The sequence below is a fragment of the Dryas octopetala genome, chromosome 7 (genome assembly GCF_963921425.1).
Source record: "Dryas octopetala chromosome 7, drDryOcto1.1, whole genome shotgun sequence".
Taxonomy (NCBI): Eukaryota; Viridiplantae; Streptophyta; class Magnoliopsida; order Rosales; family Rosaceae; genus Dryas; species Dryas octopetala.
This window is the reverse complement of record NC_141372.1, coordinates 4,014,664-4,030,479: the sequence shown is the minus strand read 5'-3', so window position 1 is coordinate 4,030,479 and position 15,816 is coordinate 4,014,664. Positions and strand designations below refer to the sequence as shown.

General features: G+C 37.6%; 4 protein-coding genes across 4 annotated transcripts; all 4 read left to right on the top strand.

The window, feature by feature from the left end:
- The first annotated feature begins 672 nt into the window (after positions 1 to 672).
- Positions 673 to 2,013, top strand: LOC147278667 (cyclin-D5-1-like). Its single transcript, XM_086250222.1, has 5 exons — positions 673 to 981; positions 1,087 to 1,173; positions 1,319 to 1,622; positions 1,715 to 1,848; positions 1,975 to 2,013. The coding sequence occupies exons 1-5, from the start codon at positions 673 to 675 to the stop codon at positions 2,011 to 2,013; spliced, it is 873 nt and encodes a 290-aa protein (XP_086106348.1).
- A 6,085-nt stretch (positions 2,014 to 8,098) lies between these two features.
- On the top strand, positions 8,099 to 8,651 carry LOC147278666 (cyclin-D1-1-like). Its single transcript, XM_086250221.1, has 2 exons — positions 8,099 to 8,333; positions 8,458 to 8,651. Exons 1-2 carry the CDS (start codon positions 8,099 to 8,101, stop codon positions 8,649 to 8,651), a joined length of 429 nt encoding a protein of 142 aa, XP_086106347.1.
- A 2,319-nt stretch (positions 8,652 to 10,970) lies between these two features.
- On the top strand, positions 10,971 to 12,134 carry LOC147278665 (cyclin-D1-1-like). The gene is made up of 4 exons (XM_086250220.1): positions 10,971 to 11,249; positions 11,354 to 11,440; positions 11,532 to 11,826; positions 11,920 to 12,134. Exons 1-4 carry the CDS (start codon positions 10,971 to 10,973, stop codon positions 12,132 to 12,134), a joined length of 876 nt encoding a protein of 291 aa, XP_086106346.1.
- A 128-nt stretch (positions 12,135 to 12,262) lies between these two features.
- LOC147278664 (cyclin-D5-1-like) lies at positions 12,263 to 13,546 on the top strand. The gene is made up of 5 exons (XM_086249428.1): positions 12,263 to 12,350; positions 12,450 to 12,536; positions 12,622 to 12,907; positions 13,008 to 13,141; positions 13,251 to 13,546. Exons 1-5 carry the CDS (start codon positions 12,333 to 12,335, stop codon positions 13,320 to 13,322), a joined length of 597 nt encoding a protein of 198 aa, XP_086105554.1. The 5' UTR covers positions 12,263 to 12,332; the 3' UTR covers positions 13,323 to 13,546.
- The last annotated feature ends 2,270 nt before the right edge of the window (positions 13,547 to 15,816 follow it).

Genomic DNA, 15,816 nt, shown 5'->3' with positions numbered 1-15,816 from the left:
ATATAATGAACGGTTCGATTCGGTTTTACCGTTTTGTAAAAATTTCAAACCGCAACCGAACCAATAATAATGGTTTGGTTCGGTTTGATTTGACTTCTTAATTTTTCATTGACCAAACCAATTTTTTGCAGTTTGGTCTGGCCGGTTTTTGAACACCCCTACATTCCACCAATGTAATGCGTTAGTGTTCAAGACTTATTCTATCGTATGTCATAGCTCATCGTGAAAGGATGCCAAAATCTCTCAAGTATGTGACTGCAGCCCACTTGAGAATTCCATCTTCTCGTGGTTCACTGGATCAAAAAGCCCAACCCACTCGCTCTTCCTGCCCTAAAAGAAAAGACCCGGCTTTCTCAGTCAAACTTTGGTCCTCAGTCCTTAACTCTTACTTCGAGTCTCTGACCAAGCTCGAAAACAATCCAGATTCATTTATAACAAACAAGCCCAATGTTGTCCACTCTTTAACCGCCAAAATGGTGTCACATTCTTACTAAGCTACACCCTCTTAATTTCGTCTCCATTTCCACCTCTCTATATTCACTATATACATCCTCATCACTAATATATAGTCTTTGGGTCAACTTTCTCTCTCCAAATCTTGGGTTCATTGGGTCAATACATCTGCCTCTGTTTCCACTCGATTTTTCTGCACCAGATGTTAAAACAGAGCAAATGAAGAGAAAAGCACCAGACGACGGTGATCACTACTCACCGGACCTTTCTTGCCCAGAAAGTCCGAGCTTTTTATTTGATATAGAACTTGAAGAAGATAAAGATAAAGACCAAGAAGAGGAGGTAGATGAAAACACAGTCAAGAATCATAATCTTTACGACTACTATGATCCTGCATTGGAAGAAGAGCAGATTCAAGTCTTAATTCAGAGAGAGATCAACTTTGGGTTCAACAAGAATCAATCTCTGTTCGAAATTCCCAACTGGGTTAAACATGCTCGCTCGGATGCTTTGGCATGGACTCTCAGAGTTGGTCTCAGCAACCCCATTTCTTGTATTTGATTGAACTACATTTATGAAACTTTCAATGGAAATTCAATGTTGTTTATGTTACTGTTCTTTTCATTGATTCAGAGAAGCCCAGCTCTACGATTTCATTCCCGAACAGCATATATGTCCATGACATACATTGATCGATCCTTTTGCAGGCAGTACCCCAATGTAATATTAATTTTCTTATTTGGGCTCTTATATATATATATGTGTGTGTGTGTGTGTGTGTGTGAAAACCATCAAGCCATTAATTAAAGTAGTTAATTCAAATTTGTTATTGTTAATGAATCCTTGATTAATCCATGGTTTGCAGATAGACAATATGCATCAATCAACTAGATTGATTGCAGTGGCATGTCTATCTTTGGCTGCAAAGATGGAGGAGGCAAAGAGGAAGGAGTCGAAAAGGCCACCACTACGAAAATTTGAAAACGAAGATTACATGTTTCCATCCCATTGGGTTAAGAGTGCAGAGCTTGCAGTAATGGAAGCATTGGAATGGAGGTTGGATTTGATTACTCCCTTTGCGTTTCTTGATTACTTCATCAGAAGGTTATGCCAAGCCTTACCAGATGTGAAGTCTAGGATTGAAGGATTCGTCATGTCTATAATAGAAGGTACTATTTAATTATTTATTCTATAAACATTAATGTTTGATAATAAACTTTGTTATTATGTATGCATTAAGTACGTTTAGTCTTTAATGCAGAGATCAATATAATGCATCATCGACCGTCTTCCATAGCAGCTGCTGCCACAATAATGGCATTGAATCAGGAGTTAACAAGAGACGGAATCGAATCGGTGATAAATTCCAATCCCAGTTTTGAATTTTTGGATATTGTGAGTCATTTTCATGATACTATAGATCCCATTTCCTCATTAGTTGATGCATCAAATAAGTTAAAGATTGGATTCTAATTAATGGGTTTTGGTCTTCTTGGACTTGTTGTTTGGCTAATGTTACAGGAAGATGTGTTTACATGCTACAATATAATGCAGCAGTAAGAGCTAAAAATAAGTTGGAACCCAAAGAACAATCCAAGTCTACTGCAAAACAACCGGATTCACCACCAACCCAATTGGACCCAGTAGATGATGTTGTAGATAATTCTTCAGTTACTTCAGAGAAGTGATTCTGCTGTAGTTACCACTTTACTAAATTCCATCTGTGGCTAATTAGTCATTTTGTCATTGGTTTCAAGAGAGTGTGTATAGTAATTACTTCACAGGCATGATTTGGAGTTGATCAGAGATAGATAGATACTTAGATAGCTTCCCCCAAAGAACATAGATACAGAAAGTTAATAACAGAGGAGGAAAAGAACCATAAAGGCAAAGCTTTTTGGGCTACATGTCAAAGCTGGTTGCTGATGTTACCACTTCAATTTTTGTTTCTAAATTTATTCATTCTTGGGTTCAAATATGATTTGATATGTTTGGAAAGGCTGAGAGCAATGTTAACTAAAGGGATGGGGTGGCCCTTTGTGTGATTTGATGTATGATGCATCTGTGCTGCATGTTGGGCATCAACAACAAAAAAGTTTTGCAAAGGTGAATGTGAGTGAGTATATGTGATTAGACAGATTGGTTTGAATGTTTGGGGAATGCCTTTTACCATAGTTACTATGTTGATATTTGTATAATGAGAATGGATCCTTTCTGACCTATTAGCCAAACATCCATATCATGAAAAGTATAGTAGTGTTAAGGGTGTTGCAGTTTAAGCCCACTTTTCACACTCCTGGCCAACCGGTACTCTTGCCATTGGACCAAGCCCAAAGGCCCCAAACTACTCACACTCCTGCCCTGAAACAAAAGACTGCCGCTTTCTCAGTCAAACTTTGGTCAAGGACCAACGGTAATACCCAACAAACAAACCCAATTTTGTTCACTCTGTAACCGTCAAAACGGTGTTACATTCTTTCTGAACCACACCCTCTTAATTTCGTCTTCATCAGTAATATTGAGTCTTTGGTGGTCAACTTAATCTCTCCAAATCTTGGGTTCATTTTTCTGTTTCCACTAGATTTCTCAAAATCAGAGCAAATGGAGAGAAACACAGGACGATGGTGATGCAGCAGCTGGAGCTAAAGGAATTGAAACCTGAAGAACCACCGGGTTTACCTCCAACCCAATTGGACCGAGTAGATTTTAGAAATAATTCTTAAGCTACCTAGGAGAAGTGATTCTGCTATACATAGGTACTAGATTGTTAAATACCATCTGTGACTAATTACTAATTAGTAATTAGTGATTGTCATTGGTTTAAAGTGTGTGTATAGTAATTAGTAATTACTACTTCACAGGCATGATTTTGGAGTTTATCAGAGATGCGTAGATAGCTCCCCCAAAGCAAGTAATGGCAAGGCTTTTTGGGATACATATAAAAGCTGGTTGCTGCTGTTACCTCTTCAATATTTTTGTCCTTTTCATAATTGGGTTCAAATATTTTGTTTGCTGTGTAGCCTATGTTTGAAAAGGTTGAGTGCAATGTGGACTAAAAGGGATGATGGGGTGCTCTGTTTGTATGATTTGATGCATATCTGTGTTGCATGTTGGACATCAACAACAACAAAGTTTTGTAAAGGGGAATGTGAATATATATCTGATTAATTAGACAGATTTGTTTGATTGTTTGGGGAATGCTCTTGGGTGTGAGTGAGTTGAGGGATCATGAAGGTTTGTCGATGGATGTTGATCCTAGGATACACTGGCTACATTTTTCGAACCCAGACTAGAGTTCCTATGTTGATTGTATATTGGGATAAATATGGTTCCTTTTCTGATTGAATGGTACATTGTGGTGTTGGCCCAACTTTGAAGCTAAATTCCATAAGTCGTAGGGTGCTGTAGGAATCCAAGTACAAGTAGGAAGGAGTCCAAAGCTTTGCTTAAGTTTCAATTTTGTGTTTCTTTAGGGTTTCAACGTTTTTCTTAAGTTTCAAATAAAGACTCACATTATATAAGGAATCCAAGTATAAGTAGGAAAGAATCAAACACTTTGTTTTAGGTTATTTTTTATGTTTTTTTAAGATTTAAAGGGTTGCTTAAGTTTCAAGTAAAGACACATTATATATATACACACATTACGTAGAAACAATTTCTTTCTTAGTAGACACTAATTTTGGCTATCACACTCTCCACTACACCATGACTTCAACTCTCATGTCGAAGCGCAGCAGCACAAAAATCAGCAGCCGCAGCCGCAGCAACTCCATCCCACAAACATCTCACGATTTGTGTCACGATCCTCTCACCAACCTTGCGGAGTTAGCCGCTGTCAAGGCCCGAGACGCCGCAGAATGCTATTTCACGCTTGGAAACTTGACCATGGCAATCATGCAGGCCATGGCAGCCAAACAATTCGACCCGGATGTGCTCGGCGTTGACAACTTCATCACCGCCTACAAAATCCACCAAGCCGTGTCCGACAAGAAAACCTGGTACCAAGTCCTCGGCATCCCCAAAACCAAGGCCGCTGCCGCCGCCGTGGACTTTGAAACCATCAGGAAACAATACAAGAGATTGGCGCTGGCTTTGCACCCCGACAAGAACACTTCTGTCGCTGCCGATGGTGCTTTCAAGCTTGTCAAAGCCGCTTGGGACGTTCTCTCCGACACTGCAAAAAGGGAGGCTTACGACAAGTCGTTGAGGACTCAGACTCGGACTCGCAGAGCTGCTTCTTCTTCTTCCTCTGCTACAAACAGTAGTACTACTCGCAAGAGAGCTGCAAGAGATGATGACCAAAGCTGTTACAAGAGAAGCTTTATGATAACAAGGACATCCAATCCAGGCCAAGGGACAAGTATTAAGATAGTATCACTACGTTGTCCTTGTGGTGCTTAATTCTTGTGTTAGATGTACGTGTTGTATTGTACCAACTTTCTTAAGCAATAAATAATGATTAATTGCTTATGTTATTGTTCTTTTCATTGATTCAGAGAAGCCCAGATGGATTTCATTCCCAAACAACATATTTGTGTGTGTCATACATACATATTTGCGTAGCAGCAGCAGTAGATATTGTACATAATTCTTGAGTTACTAATGAGGATAAAGAATTATCCTCATTAGTAGATAAAGATTGGATTTGATATGGTCCTCTTGGAATTGTTGTTGGCTTTATGTCACAGAAAGATGTGTGCACATGCCACAATCTAATATTGCAGCAGCAGCAGCAGGAGCTAAAGAAGTTGAAACCTGAAGAATCCAAGTCTGAAAATCTACCAGTTTTACCGCCAACCCAATTGGCCCAGTAGATGTTGGAGATATTCCTTCAGTTACCTGTGACTAATTAGTAATTTTCATTGGTTTGAAGAGAGTGTGTGTATAGTAATTACTTCAGTGTCATGATATGGAGTTTATCAGAGACTAGATAGCTTCCCCAATGAACATAAAGAGAGTAAAAAGCACAGGAGGAAAAAAACCATTAAGGCAAGGATTTTTGGGCTACATGTCAAAGCTGGTTGCTGCTGTTACTTCTTCAATTTTGTTCTTTAAATTTACTTATTCCTGGGTTCAAATATCTTTCTTGCTGTGTTTGAGAAGGCTGAGAGCAATGTGAACTAAGCAATGGGGTTGCTCTGTTTGTGTGATTTGAGGCATCTGTGTCATGTTGGCATCAACAACAACAAAAGTTCTGTAAAGGTGGGCCCTGCTCTTTTTTACCCTTTGAAGCATTGCTTGGCTGTGCAGTGAGTTGAGGAGGTCAGTTCCTATGTTGAATTGTATGAAGGGATAAGGATAACTGTTCCTTTTCTGATTGATGGTACTGTTGGTACATAGTGTTGGCCCATTATCCAAGCATCCATAGCATGAAAAAGTCTTGGGTGTTCTTGTTCATCTAATTAACTTTGAAGCTAGCTAAATTTATCACAAGTCTTAGGTATTGCAGTTTAAGCCCCTGCACTGGATGGAAAGGTCTTAGGTGTTCACTTTCACTTCTTGTTGCAGTCTTAGGTACTGAGGCACACAGCATGTTGATTACAATTTAGGGCAATTGACTGGATAATTTTATTGATTCGGAGAATGCCCGTGTCAATCATTTACGGAAATGCTTATATGTACATGGACAATTGACAATCATTAGTGGCGTAAGTCTTTATTGTGAATTTCACCAAATCAACACTTGTTTAGTATAAGTGTAGTAGATTGTAAGAGATAGGTATTTACCCTCTTCTTATAATCCGGTTATCTGTCTCGTACATCCTTATCACACACTTCATTTTAACTAATTTGATCATAATACTCATGATTTAGGGCTTATAATTAATTAAAACACTTAATACATGCTCTTTATTTTTCAAAACAAATGTCTGATAGCTTTTGCGGCACAAGTTAAGCGTTCATTAAGATTTTGTTATGAATCTAAAACAAATGAATTAAATCCTAATTTATTGGCGTAAGTAATTCTATTCTGCCACACAATTGTTTGTTAATTGCATCTTAACAACTAATTAAGATTTTCATTAATATATATATATATATACAGACTCCTCCTATTGAGGTATATCCTATTAGGGCCCACACAAGTCATTTTGTGTTGATCCGAACCGTTCATTTTTTACATCTCCATCGATCGATCATACTTGCAAAAATTTAGTCAAATTGGAAATCATTTGTCTATCTAACTTTGATCAAATAAATGGATGAACCAAATATTTTCGATGAAACCGTCCTTTGTTTTATCAAAATTAGATAGGCAAATGATTTCCGATTTGACTAATTTTTTGCAAGGATGATGTAGCAATGAAGATGTAAAAAATGAACGGTTTTGATCGATACAAAACGATTCGTGTGGGCCCCAACAAGGTTATACCTCAACATAAATAAGTTGAGATATACCTCAATAAAAGAAGCCTATATAAATATAAATATAAATATATATATACACACACACACATAGAAAGATGCAGTTTAAAAAGGCCAACTATAAAATAACATTATCATAAACCCTTTTTTTTCTGATAAGTTATAAACTTATAGCATTGGTGGTGATTTGTGAACTTAGATTAAAAAAACTCAACAAAAAAAAAGCCTTATAATTAATTAATGGGTTAGATCATCTGACTGACTGACTGCTTAGAAGACCCGTCCAATAATAGGTTGGGCCCAACCGTTACATCTATGCAGCCCCTTACCATTGGGCCGTGGTTTACTGGATCCAAGCCCACACTGCTCACTCCTGCCCCGAAACAAAAGACTTTGGTCTTCAACGGTAATACCTAACAAACTAACCCAATTCTTTTCGGTCTGCAACAGTCAAAACGGTGTCACATTCGCTATACTTCACCCTCTTTCGTCTCCATTCCCACCTTTCCCTCTCTGCATTCGCTATATAATATCCATCAGTAGATTCAGTACTAATCAGTCTTTGGTGGTCGACTTTCTCTCTCTCTCTCTCTCTCTCTCTCTCTCTCCAAATCTTGGGTTCGTTCAGTGGGTTTAATATATCTGAGTCTGACTCTGTTTCTACTAGATTTTCTTGCTGGATATTAAAACAGAGCAAATGGAGAGGGGAAGTCCCAGATTTCAGAATGAAGAAGAAGACCAAGAAGAGGTGGCAGATGAAAGCTTTCAGAATGAAGAAGACGACCAAGAAGAGGTGGAAGAGAATTACGATTTCACATTGGAAGCAGAGCACATCCAAGACTTAATTCAGAGAGATACCCGCTATGAAGTTAACAAAGATGTCCGCTTGGAAGCAATGGAATGGCTTCTCAGAGTTAGTACTCTCAACTCTCAACCCCATTAATTAATTTCTTGCATTCTTTTTATTCGATTCAACTTCTTCATTGGGAATTCAACGTTGTTTATGTTCTTGGGTTCTTTTCATTATTTCAGAGAGCACCATTTCTTGGACTCCAAACCCGAACATCATATTTGTCCATTGCATATCTTGATCGATTCATTTCCAGGAAGACCTTCGATGTAATATTTTATTTTCTTATTTGGGTTATTGTACTTCTTTCAAATGTGTTATTATTGTTAATGAATCTTTAATTAATTAAATCATGGTTTGCAGAAAAAAGATAAGAATCCAGCGTATATTAGATTGATTGCAGTGACATGTCTATCTTTGGCTGTAAAGATGGAGGAGCGGAAGAAAATGCGATCGCTACCATTATTTCAAATTCAAGAATTCGTGTTTCGAAGTGAATTGATTAAGAAGGTGGAGTTTGCGGTGTTGGAAACATTGGAATGGAGGATGAATGTGGACACTCCCTTTGCGTTTCTTGATTTCTTCAACATAAGGTTGTGCATTGACCCTCCAGTACCAGATGTCAAATCTAGGATTGAGGGATTGGTCATGTCTATAATAAATGGTATTTATTCCATTCCATCAACATTTATGTTTGATATCTGATTTAGTTAATTAACTTTGTTGGTGCTGATTTAGATGGTTAATTTTTATTATAATGTATTGTTTATGTTTGTTCTTTAATGCAGAGATCAATCTAAATCATCATCGACCATCTTCCATAGCAGCTGCCGCCACATTAATGGCATTGGATCAGGAATTGACAACAGAAGGAATCACATTGATCATAAAATCCGATCCCAGTTTTTACTTTGTGGAAATTGTGAGTCATTTTTATAATACTCTAGAAGCTAGACTAGCTAGAACCCATTTTCCTCATTAGTAGATGTATCAAATAAATTAAAGATTGGATTCTAATTAATGGGTCTTGGTCCTCTTGGACTTGTTGTTGGCTTTATGTCACAGGAAGATGTGTGTATATGCTACAATGTAATGCAGGAGCAGGAGCTAAAGAAGTGGATGGAGTTTTCGATATTCGAAGCATTGGAATGGAAGATTGATTTCATCCCTCCCGAGGCATTTCTTGATTACCTCATCATAAGGATGTTCAAACACTTACCACATGTCAAATGGATTGAAGAATTCGCCATGTCTGTAATAGGAGGTACATCAACATATATAATTTGATATCTTATTCAATTAATTAACTTTGTTTGGTGTACTGATTAAGATGGTTGTTATTATGTATTAATTGCTATTAATCTTTAATGCAGCGAATCCAGAGATCAGTGTAATGCATCATCGACCGTCTTCCATAGCTGCAGCCGCCACAATGATGGCATTCGATCACCCATTAACAAGATATGAAATCGAATGCGTGATAAAGTCCAATCCCGGTCTTGAATTTTTTGATATTGTGAGTCATTTTTATATTACTCTAGAAGCCATTTCCTCATTAGTAGATGTATCAAATAGGTTAAACGTTCGATTCTGATAAATGGGTTTTGGTCCTCTTGGACTTGTTGGCTTTATGTCACAGGAAGATGTGTGTACTTGCTACAATCTAATGCTGCAGCACCACCAACCCAATTGGACCCAGTAGATGTTGGAAATACTTCTTCAGCTACCTAGGAGAAGTGATTCTGCTAGTTACTAGATTGTGACTAATTAGTAATTGTCATTGGTTTAAAGAGAGTGTGTATAGAATTAGTAAGTACTACTTCACAGGCATGATTTTGGAGTTGATCAGAGATGCGTAGATAGCTCCCCCAAAGCAAGTAATGGCAAGGCTTTTTGGGATACATATCAAACCTGGTTGCTGCTGTTACCTCTTCAATTTTTTTTTTTTTTTTTCCTTTGATAATTGGGTTCAAATATCCTTTTGCTGTGTTTGAAAAGGCTGAGAGCAATGTGGACTAAAAGGGATGATGGGGTGGCTCTGTGTGATTTGATGCATATCTGTGTTGCATGTTGGACAACAACAACAAAGTTTTGTAAAGGTGAATGTTAATATACATGTGACCCTGCTTTTCTGTGCTGTGAATTGAGGAAGATTTTCTATGTTGATCCTATTTTGAAGGAAGAGATTTTTGCATACACTTATGCCTACATTTTTCTAAGCTAGAGTTCCTATGGTTATATTTGTCTAATGAGATAACTTTCTGCTTAATAGTACATGGTGTTAGCCCATTATTGAGAGCTCAAAAAAGAAGGGATTCTAAATTCATTATTCAACTAGAATAAATGCTTTTAACTAGTATAGCTATACGTTTTTTTAAAAACTTGACCTTGGACTCCCTCATACTTTAAACAAAATAGTTAAAAAAAGAATTGGCTAGGATAACTTGGAGGTCAAGTTATTAAGCTACGGCAAGCATTTTTAGCCTCCCAACATTTGTGTTGAACAGTGGAACTACAAGTCTATATCTCCATACTCCTTAGTTATTAATAAGGCGAATTGTTGCTTGTGACTTATCTGAGTGAAAAAAATTTTATTTGGAATTGATGACCTCTTCATGTGCTTCTAGTTATGTATCTAAAACAAATTAAATCCAAATTTAATGGCTTAAGCAATTCTGATCTTCATGACCAAAAACAGCATTTCTGATCTTCTAGTCAAGCTCTGCTGGCCGTTGGATTTAACGCATCTGAACGGCAGGCACGCGGGTCTCTGTAATAAAATAGGCGGGTCATTTAAGTGACACGACCCGGGTAAAAATACCCGTTAAGTTGACCCAGTTTTCCCAATCGGACCCTCTTCTTCCTCATATGCTTTCATTATCTGGTTGAGCTGCCCATTTGGGTCTTCGTCTTTCCCGCGAAATTCTATATTCCTGATCAATCTTGAAGACAACCCATATGGATTTTAAGCAGATTTTATTATATGGGTATTCGATTTTTAAGGGGTTTTTATCGATTGGGGTCGACCTTTTTGGATCTTTTGCTCAATGGGGGTGTGTGTGTGTCTTCGATTTTATTTGTGATTTTTGGCTCAACCGATTACAAAAGACTTGGGGTTTCTCAGTCAAACTTTGGTCCTCCTCAACGGTAATACCTAACAACCAAACCCCATTTTGTTCACTCTGTACCCGTCAAAACGGTGTCACATTCTTGCTAAACTACACCCTCTTTCGTCTCCATTCCCACGTTTCCCTCTCTGTAATACTCCGTCTTTGGTGGTCAACTTTCTCTCTCTTTCCAAATGGAGGAAGGAAGTCCGAGCTTTTGGAATGAAAAAGACCAAGAAGAGGTGGCAGATTATGAAAACGCATTCAACTCAGAGAGAGATGAAGAAGACCAAGAGGTGGCAAATCATATTTACAACTACTGTGATCCTACATTGGAAGAAGAGCATATTCAAGTCTTAGTTCAGAGAGAGATCAACTTTGGGTTCAACAAGAATCAATCTTCTCACTCTGAAATCTTGCTTTCCATGGTTAATAAAGATGCCCGCTTGGAAGCTCTAACATGGATTCTCACAGTAATTACTCTCGCACCCCCATTTCTTGTATTTGATTGAACTACATTTATCAAACTTTAAATAGGAAGTCAATGTTTATGTTGTTTTTCTTTTCATTGATTCAGACAAACCCAGTTCTTGGATTTCATTCCCGAACAGCCTATTTGTCCATGACATACATTGATCGATTATTTTCCAGGCGGTCCCCCAATGTAATATTTTCATATTTCAATGCAAATTAATCAATGTACTTCATTCATTCAATGTGTTCTTGTTAATTAATCATTGATTCTTGGTTTGCAGGTAGAACATAGACATCAGCAAACTAGATTGATTTCAGTGGCATGTCTATCTCTAGCTGCAAAGATGGAGGGCTCGAAATTGCCACCACTACGAGAATTTGAAGTTGAAGATTACATCTTTCCAAGCACATGGGTTGAGGATGCGGAGCTTTCGGTACTTGAAACATTGGAATGGAACATGAATTTGATCACTCCCTTTGCGTTTCTTGATTCCTTCATCAGAAGGTGGTGGAGTAACCCTCCACTACCAGATGAGAAATCTAGGATTACAGGATTCCTCATGTCTATAATAGGAGGTACTATTTATGGTTTATATCTCATTCAATTAACTTTGGTATAATATTATGTATTAATTACTGTGTATTAACTACGTTTATTATTTAATGAAGAGATCAATTTAATGCATCATCGACCATCTTCCATAGCAGCTGCTGCCACATTAATGGCATTGAATCGAAAATTTAGAAGAGAAGATATCGAATCCGGAATAAAATCTAATTCCAGTTTTCACTTTTTGGATATTGTGAGTCATTTTTATAATACTGTAGAACCCATTTGCTCATTAGTAGATGTATCAAATAAGATAAAGATTGGATTCTGGTAAATGGGTCTTTTACCTCTTGGACTTGTTGTTGGCTTTATGTCACAGGAAGATGTGTGTACATGCTACAATATAATGGAGGAGCAGGAGCTAAAGAAGGACAACTATTATTATGATCCCACATTGGAAGCAGAGCACATCGAAGGCCTAATTGAGGGAGATACCCGCTATGAAGTTTTTAAATATGCTCGCTTGGAAGCTATGGAATGGATTCTCATAGTATAGTCTCAACTCTCAACCCCATTTCTTGTATTCTATTCGATTGAACTTCTTCAAAGGAATTCATTGTTGTTGTTATTGTTCTTTTCATTAATTCAGAGCGCACCATTTCATAGACTCCAATCCAAAACAGCATATTTGTCCATGACATACCTTGATCGATGCCTTTCCAAGCGGACCCCCAATGTAATATTTTCTTATTTGGGCTATTATACTTCATTCAAATGTGTTAGTATTGTTAATGATTCATTAACTAGTTCATGGTTTGCAGAAAAAAAATTGTGCATCAACTATTAGATTGATTGCAGTGGCATGTCTATCTTTGGCCATAAAGATGGAGGAGCGGAAGAAAATGCCATCATTCCCAAAATTTTCAGCCTTTCCAAGCAGAGGGATTCAGAGTACTGAGCTTAGGGTGCTGGAAACATTGGAATTTAAGATGGATTTGGTCACTCCCTTTGCATTTCTTGAATACTTCATCAGAAGGCTGTGCAATGACCCTCCAGCACCAGATGTAAAATCTAGGATTGAAGGATTCGTCATGTCTATAATAAGTGGTATATATTAACATTTATGTTTGATATCTTATTCAGTTAATTAGCTTTGTTGGTACTACTACTGATTTAGATGGTTAATTATGTTTATTCTTTAATACAGAGATCAACTTAAATCATCACCGACCGTCTTCCATAGCAGCTGCCGCAACACTAATGGCATTGGATCAGGAATTAACAACAGAAGGAATCGAATTGAAGATAAAATCCAATCCCAGTTTTGACTTTTTGGAAATTGTAAGTCATTTTTATCATAATCTAGAACCCATATTCTCATTAGTAGATGCATCAAATATAATGCATTAGTAATTTTGTCCTCTTGGACTTGTTGTTGGCTATGTCACAGGAAGGTGTGTTTTTATGCTACAATATAATGAAGCAGAAGGAGCTAAAGAAGCTGAAACCTGAAGAACCCTAATCTGAAAAACCACCGGATTTTCCGCCACAACCCAATTGAACCCGGTAGATGTTACGAGTTTGCTAAATTCCGTACCTATTAGTAATTGAGTGTGTATAGTAATTAGTTTACAGTCATGATTTGGAACTGATCAGATATACATAGCTCCCCCAAAAGAACACAGGTACAGAAAGTAAAAGGCAGAGGAGGAAAAGAACCTTTAAACGCAAAGCTTTTTGGGCTACATGTCATAGCTGGTTGCTGCTGTTACCTCTTCAATTTTTGTTTTTAAAATTTTTTCATGCTTGGTTTCAAATATTTTGTTTGCTGTGTTTGAAATTTTGAATAGGCTGAGTGCAATGTGTGTGATTTGATGCGTATCTGTGTTAATTGCATGTTGGCCATCAACAACAACAAAGTTTTGTAAAGGTGATGATGTGAATATATATGGGAAAAGATTTTGTGCCTAATCTTAATTTGCACATGTCATATCAATTTGCCACATCATATTAATTTCATTATTATTATTAGAAGACTTTCTTATCCAACCCAAATCTAATGGCCCAAATCAATTATGCTCTTATTACTACTTAATTAGCCCAAAATCAGCCTTCATCTTTTCCCATTACTCCTTTTGTTTTGGCCATTTCCCATTACTCCTTTAAAATACAGCAACAACGTACTCTTTCTCAACAACAAATCTCTCTCTCTCTCTCTCTCTCTCTCTCTCTCATCCTTCTGAGTTTCATCCAATACCTTAATATGAAATGTCTCTGCCAATTACAGTAATATATTGTATGAAATTGATGTTGTACGTGTGATTTGATTATCAGCTTTGGCTATCTTCTTACCTTGATGAACAAAATAGTGAATGAGTAGAAAATATTTCTTCCAAAATAATAGATTTAATTGAAATACATGTTAGGGTCCTAAAAAGTAGATTTGGGAAAAAATGATACGTCATTTAAAATGGGTTTGTGAACAAGATACGTCATTGTATGTCACTATTTTATAATTACTTTTAGCTATGCTAATAGAAATTTAACAAAGAGGACTGCAATGAGCGAAGATATTTATAATTTATTTGCTAAGTAAAATATATTAATAAAATTACATATATATAGGAATCCAAGTAAGGAATCAAATATTTTGCTTTATGTTTTTTTAGGGTTTAACCTTTTACTTAAGTTTCAAGCAAACACAATATATATATACACACACATTCTGATTATGTAGAAACAATTTCTTTGTTGGTAGTGACTAATTTTGGCTATCACACTCTCGGCTCTCCACTCCACCATGACTTCAACTATCATGTCGAAGCGCAGCAGCAGAAAAACCCACAGCCGCAGCAACTCCATCCCACAAATATCTCACGATTCGTGTCACGATCCGCTCACCAACCTTGCGGAGTTAGCCGCCGTCAAGTCCCGAGGCGCCGCAGAATCCTATTTCATGCTTGGAAATTTGACCATGGCAATCATGCAGGCCATGGCAGCCAAACAATTCGACCCGGATGTGCTCGGCGTTGACAACTTCATCACCGCCTACAAAATCCACCAAGCCGTGTCCGACAAGAAAACCTGGTACCAAGTCCTCGGCATCCCCAAAACCAAGGCCGCTGCCGCCGCCGTGGACTTTGAAACCATCAGGAAACAATACAAGAGATTGGCGCTGGCTTTGCACCCCGACAAGAACACTTCTGTCGCTGCTGATGGTGCTTTCAAGCTTGTCAAAGCCGCTTGGGACGTTCTCTCCGACACTGCAAAAAGGGAGGCTTACGACAAGTCGTTGAGGACTCAGACTCGGACTCGCAGAGCTGCTTCTTCTTCTTCCTCTGCTACAAACAGTAGTGCTACTCGCAAGAGAGCTGCAAGAGATGATGACCAAAGCTGTTACAAGAGAAGCTTTATGATAACAAGGACATCAAATCCAGGCCAAGGGACAAGTATTAAGATAGTATCACTACGTTGTCCTTGTGGTGCTTAATTTTTGTGTTACATGTACGTTTTGTGAGTTTTGGGGTGCTTAATTCTAGTGCTGTATTAATTGTACCTACTTTTTTAAGCAATAAAAACTAATGCTTATGTTGTTGTTCTTTTCATTGGTTCCGTCTTTCATAGAAGCCCAGATCTTGGATTTCATTCTCAAACAACGTATTTTTGCACGACTTACATACATATTTGCGCAGCAGCAGTAGTAGATATTGTAGATAATTCTTGAATTACTTCGGAAAGAAAATTAATTCTGCTATGTATAGTTACTAGATTGCTAATTAAATACCATCTGTGACTAATTAGTAATTTTGTCATTGTTTTAAAGAGAGTGTGTATAGTGATTACTACACAGTCATGATTAGGAGTTGATCTGAGATAGATAGATAGCTCCCTCAAAGAACACAGATACAGAAAGTAAAGAGCAGAGGAGGAAAAGAACCAGAAAGGCAAAGCTTTTTGGGCTACATGTCATGTCAAAGCTAGTTGCTCATGTTACCTCTTCAATTTTGTTTTTTGAA

What these genes read in the sequence shown, in the direction of transcription:
- LOC147278664 (XM_086249428.1), top strand. An exon ending in TTTCCAAGCGGACCCCCAAT is followed by an intron (nt 12,537 to 12,621) that starts GTAATATTTTCT and finishes CATGGTTTGCAG; the next exon opens with AAAAAAAATTGTGCATCAAC. An exon ending in GTTTTGACTTTTTGGAAATT is followed by an intron (nt 13,142 to 13,250) that starts GTAAGTCATTTT and finishes GCTATGTCACAG; the next exon opens with GAAGGTGTGTTTTTATGCTA.
- LOC147278667 (XM_086250222.1), top strand. Translation starts at nt 673, where the DNA reads ATGAAGAGAAAAGCACCAGACGACGGTGATCACTACTCACCGGACCTT. An exon ending in TTTGCAGGCAGTACCCCAAT is followed by an intron (nt 1,174 to 1,318) that starts GTAATATTAATT and finishes CATGGTTTGCAG; the next exon opens with ATAGACAATATGCATCAATC. An exon ending in GTTTTGAATTTTTGGATATT is followed by an intron (nt 1,849 to 1,974) that starts GTGAGTCATTTT and finishes CTAATGTTACAG; the next exon opens with GAAGATGTGTTTACATGCTA.
- LOC147278666 (XM_086250221.1), top strand. Translation starts at nt 8,099, where the DNA reads ATGGAGGAGCGGAAGAAAATGCGATCGCTACCATTATTTCAAATTCAA. An exon ending in GGTCATGTCTATAATAAATG is followed by an intron (nt 8,334 to 8,457) that starts GTATTTATTCCA and finishes TCTTTAATGCAG; the next exon opens with AGATCAATCTAAATCATCAT.
- LOC147278665 (XM_086250220.1), top strand. Translation starts at nt 10,971, where the DNA reads ATGGAGGAAGGAAGTCCGAGCTTTTGGAATGAAAAAGACCAAGAAGAG. An exon ending in CTCTAACATGGATTCTCACA is followed by an intron (nt 11,250 to 11,353) that starts GTAATTACTCTC and finishes TCATTGATTCAG; the next exon opens with ACAAACCCAGTTCTTGGATT. An exon ending in CCTCATGTCTATAATAGGAG is followed by an intron (nt 11,827 to 11,919) that starts GTACTATTTATG and finishes TATTTAATGAAG; the next exon opens with AGATCAATTTAATGCATCAT.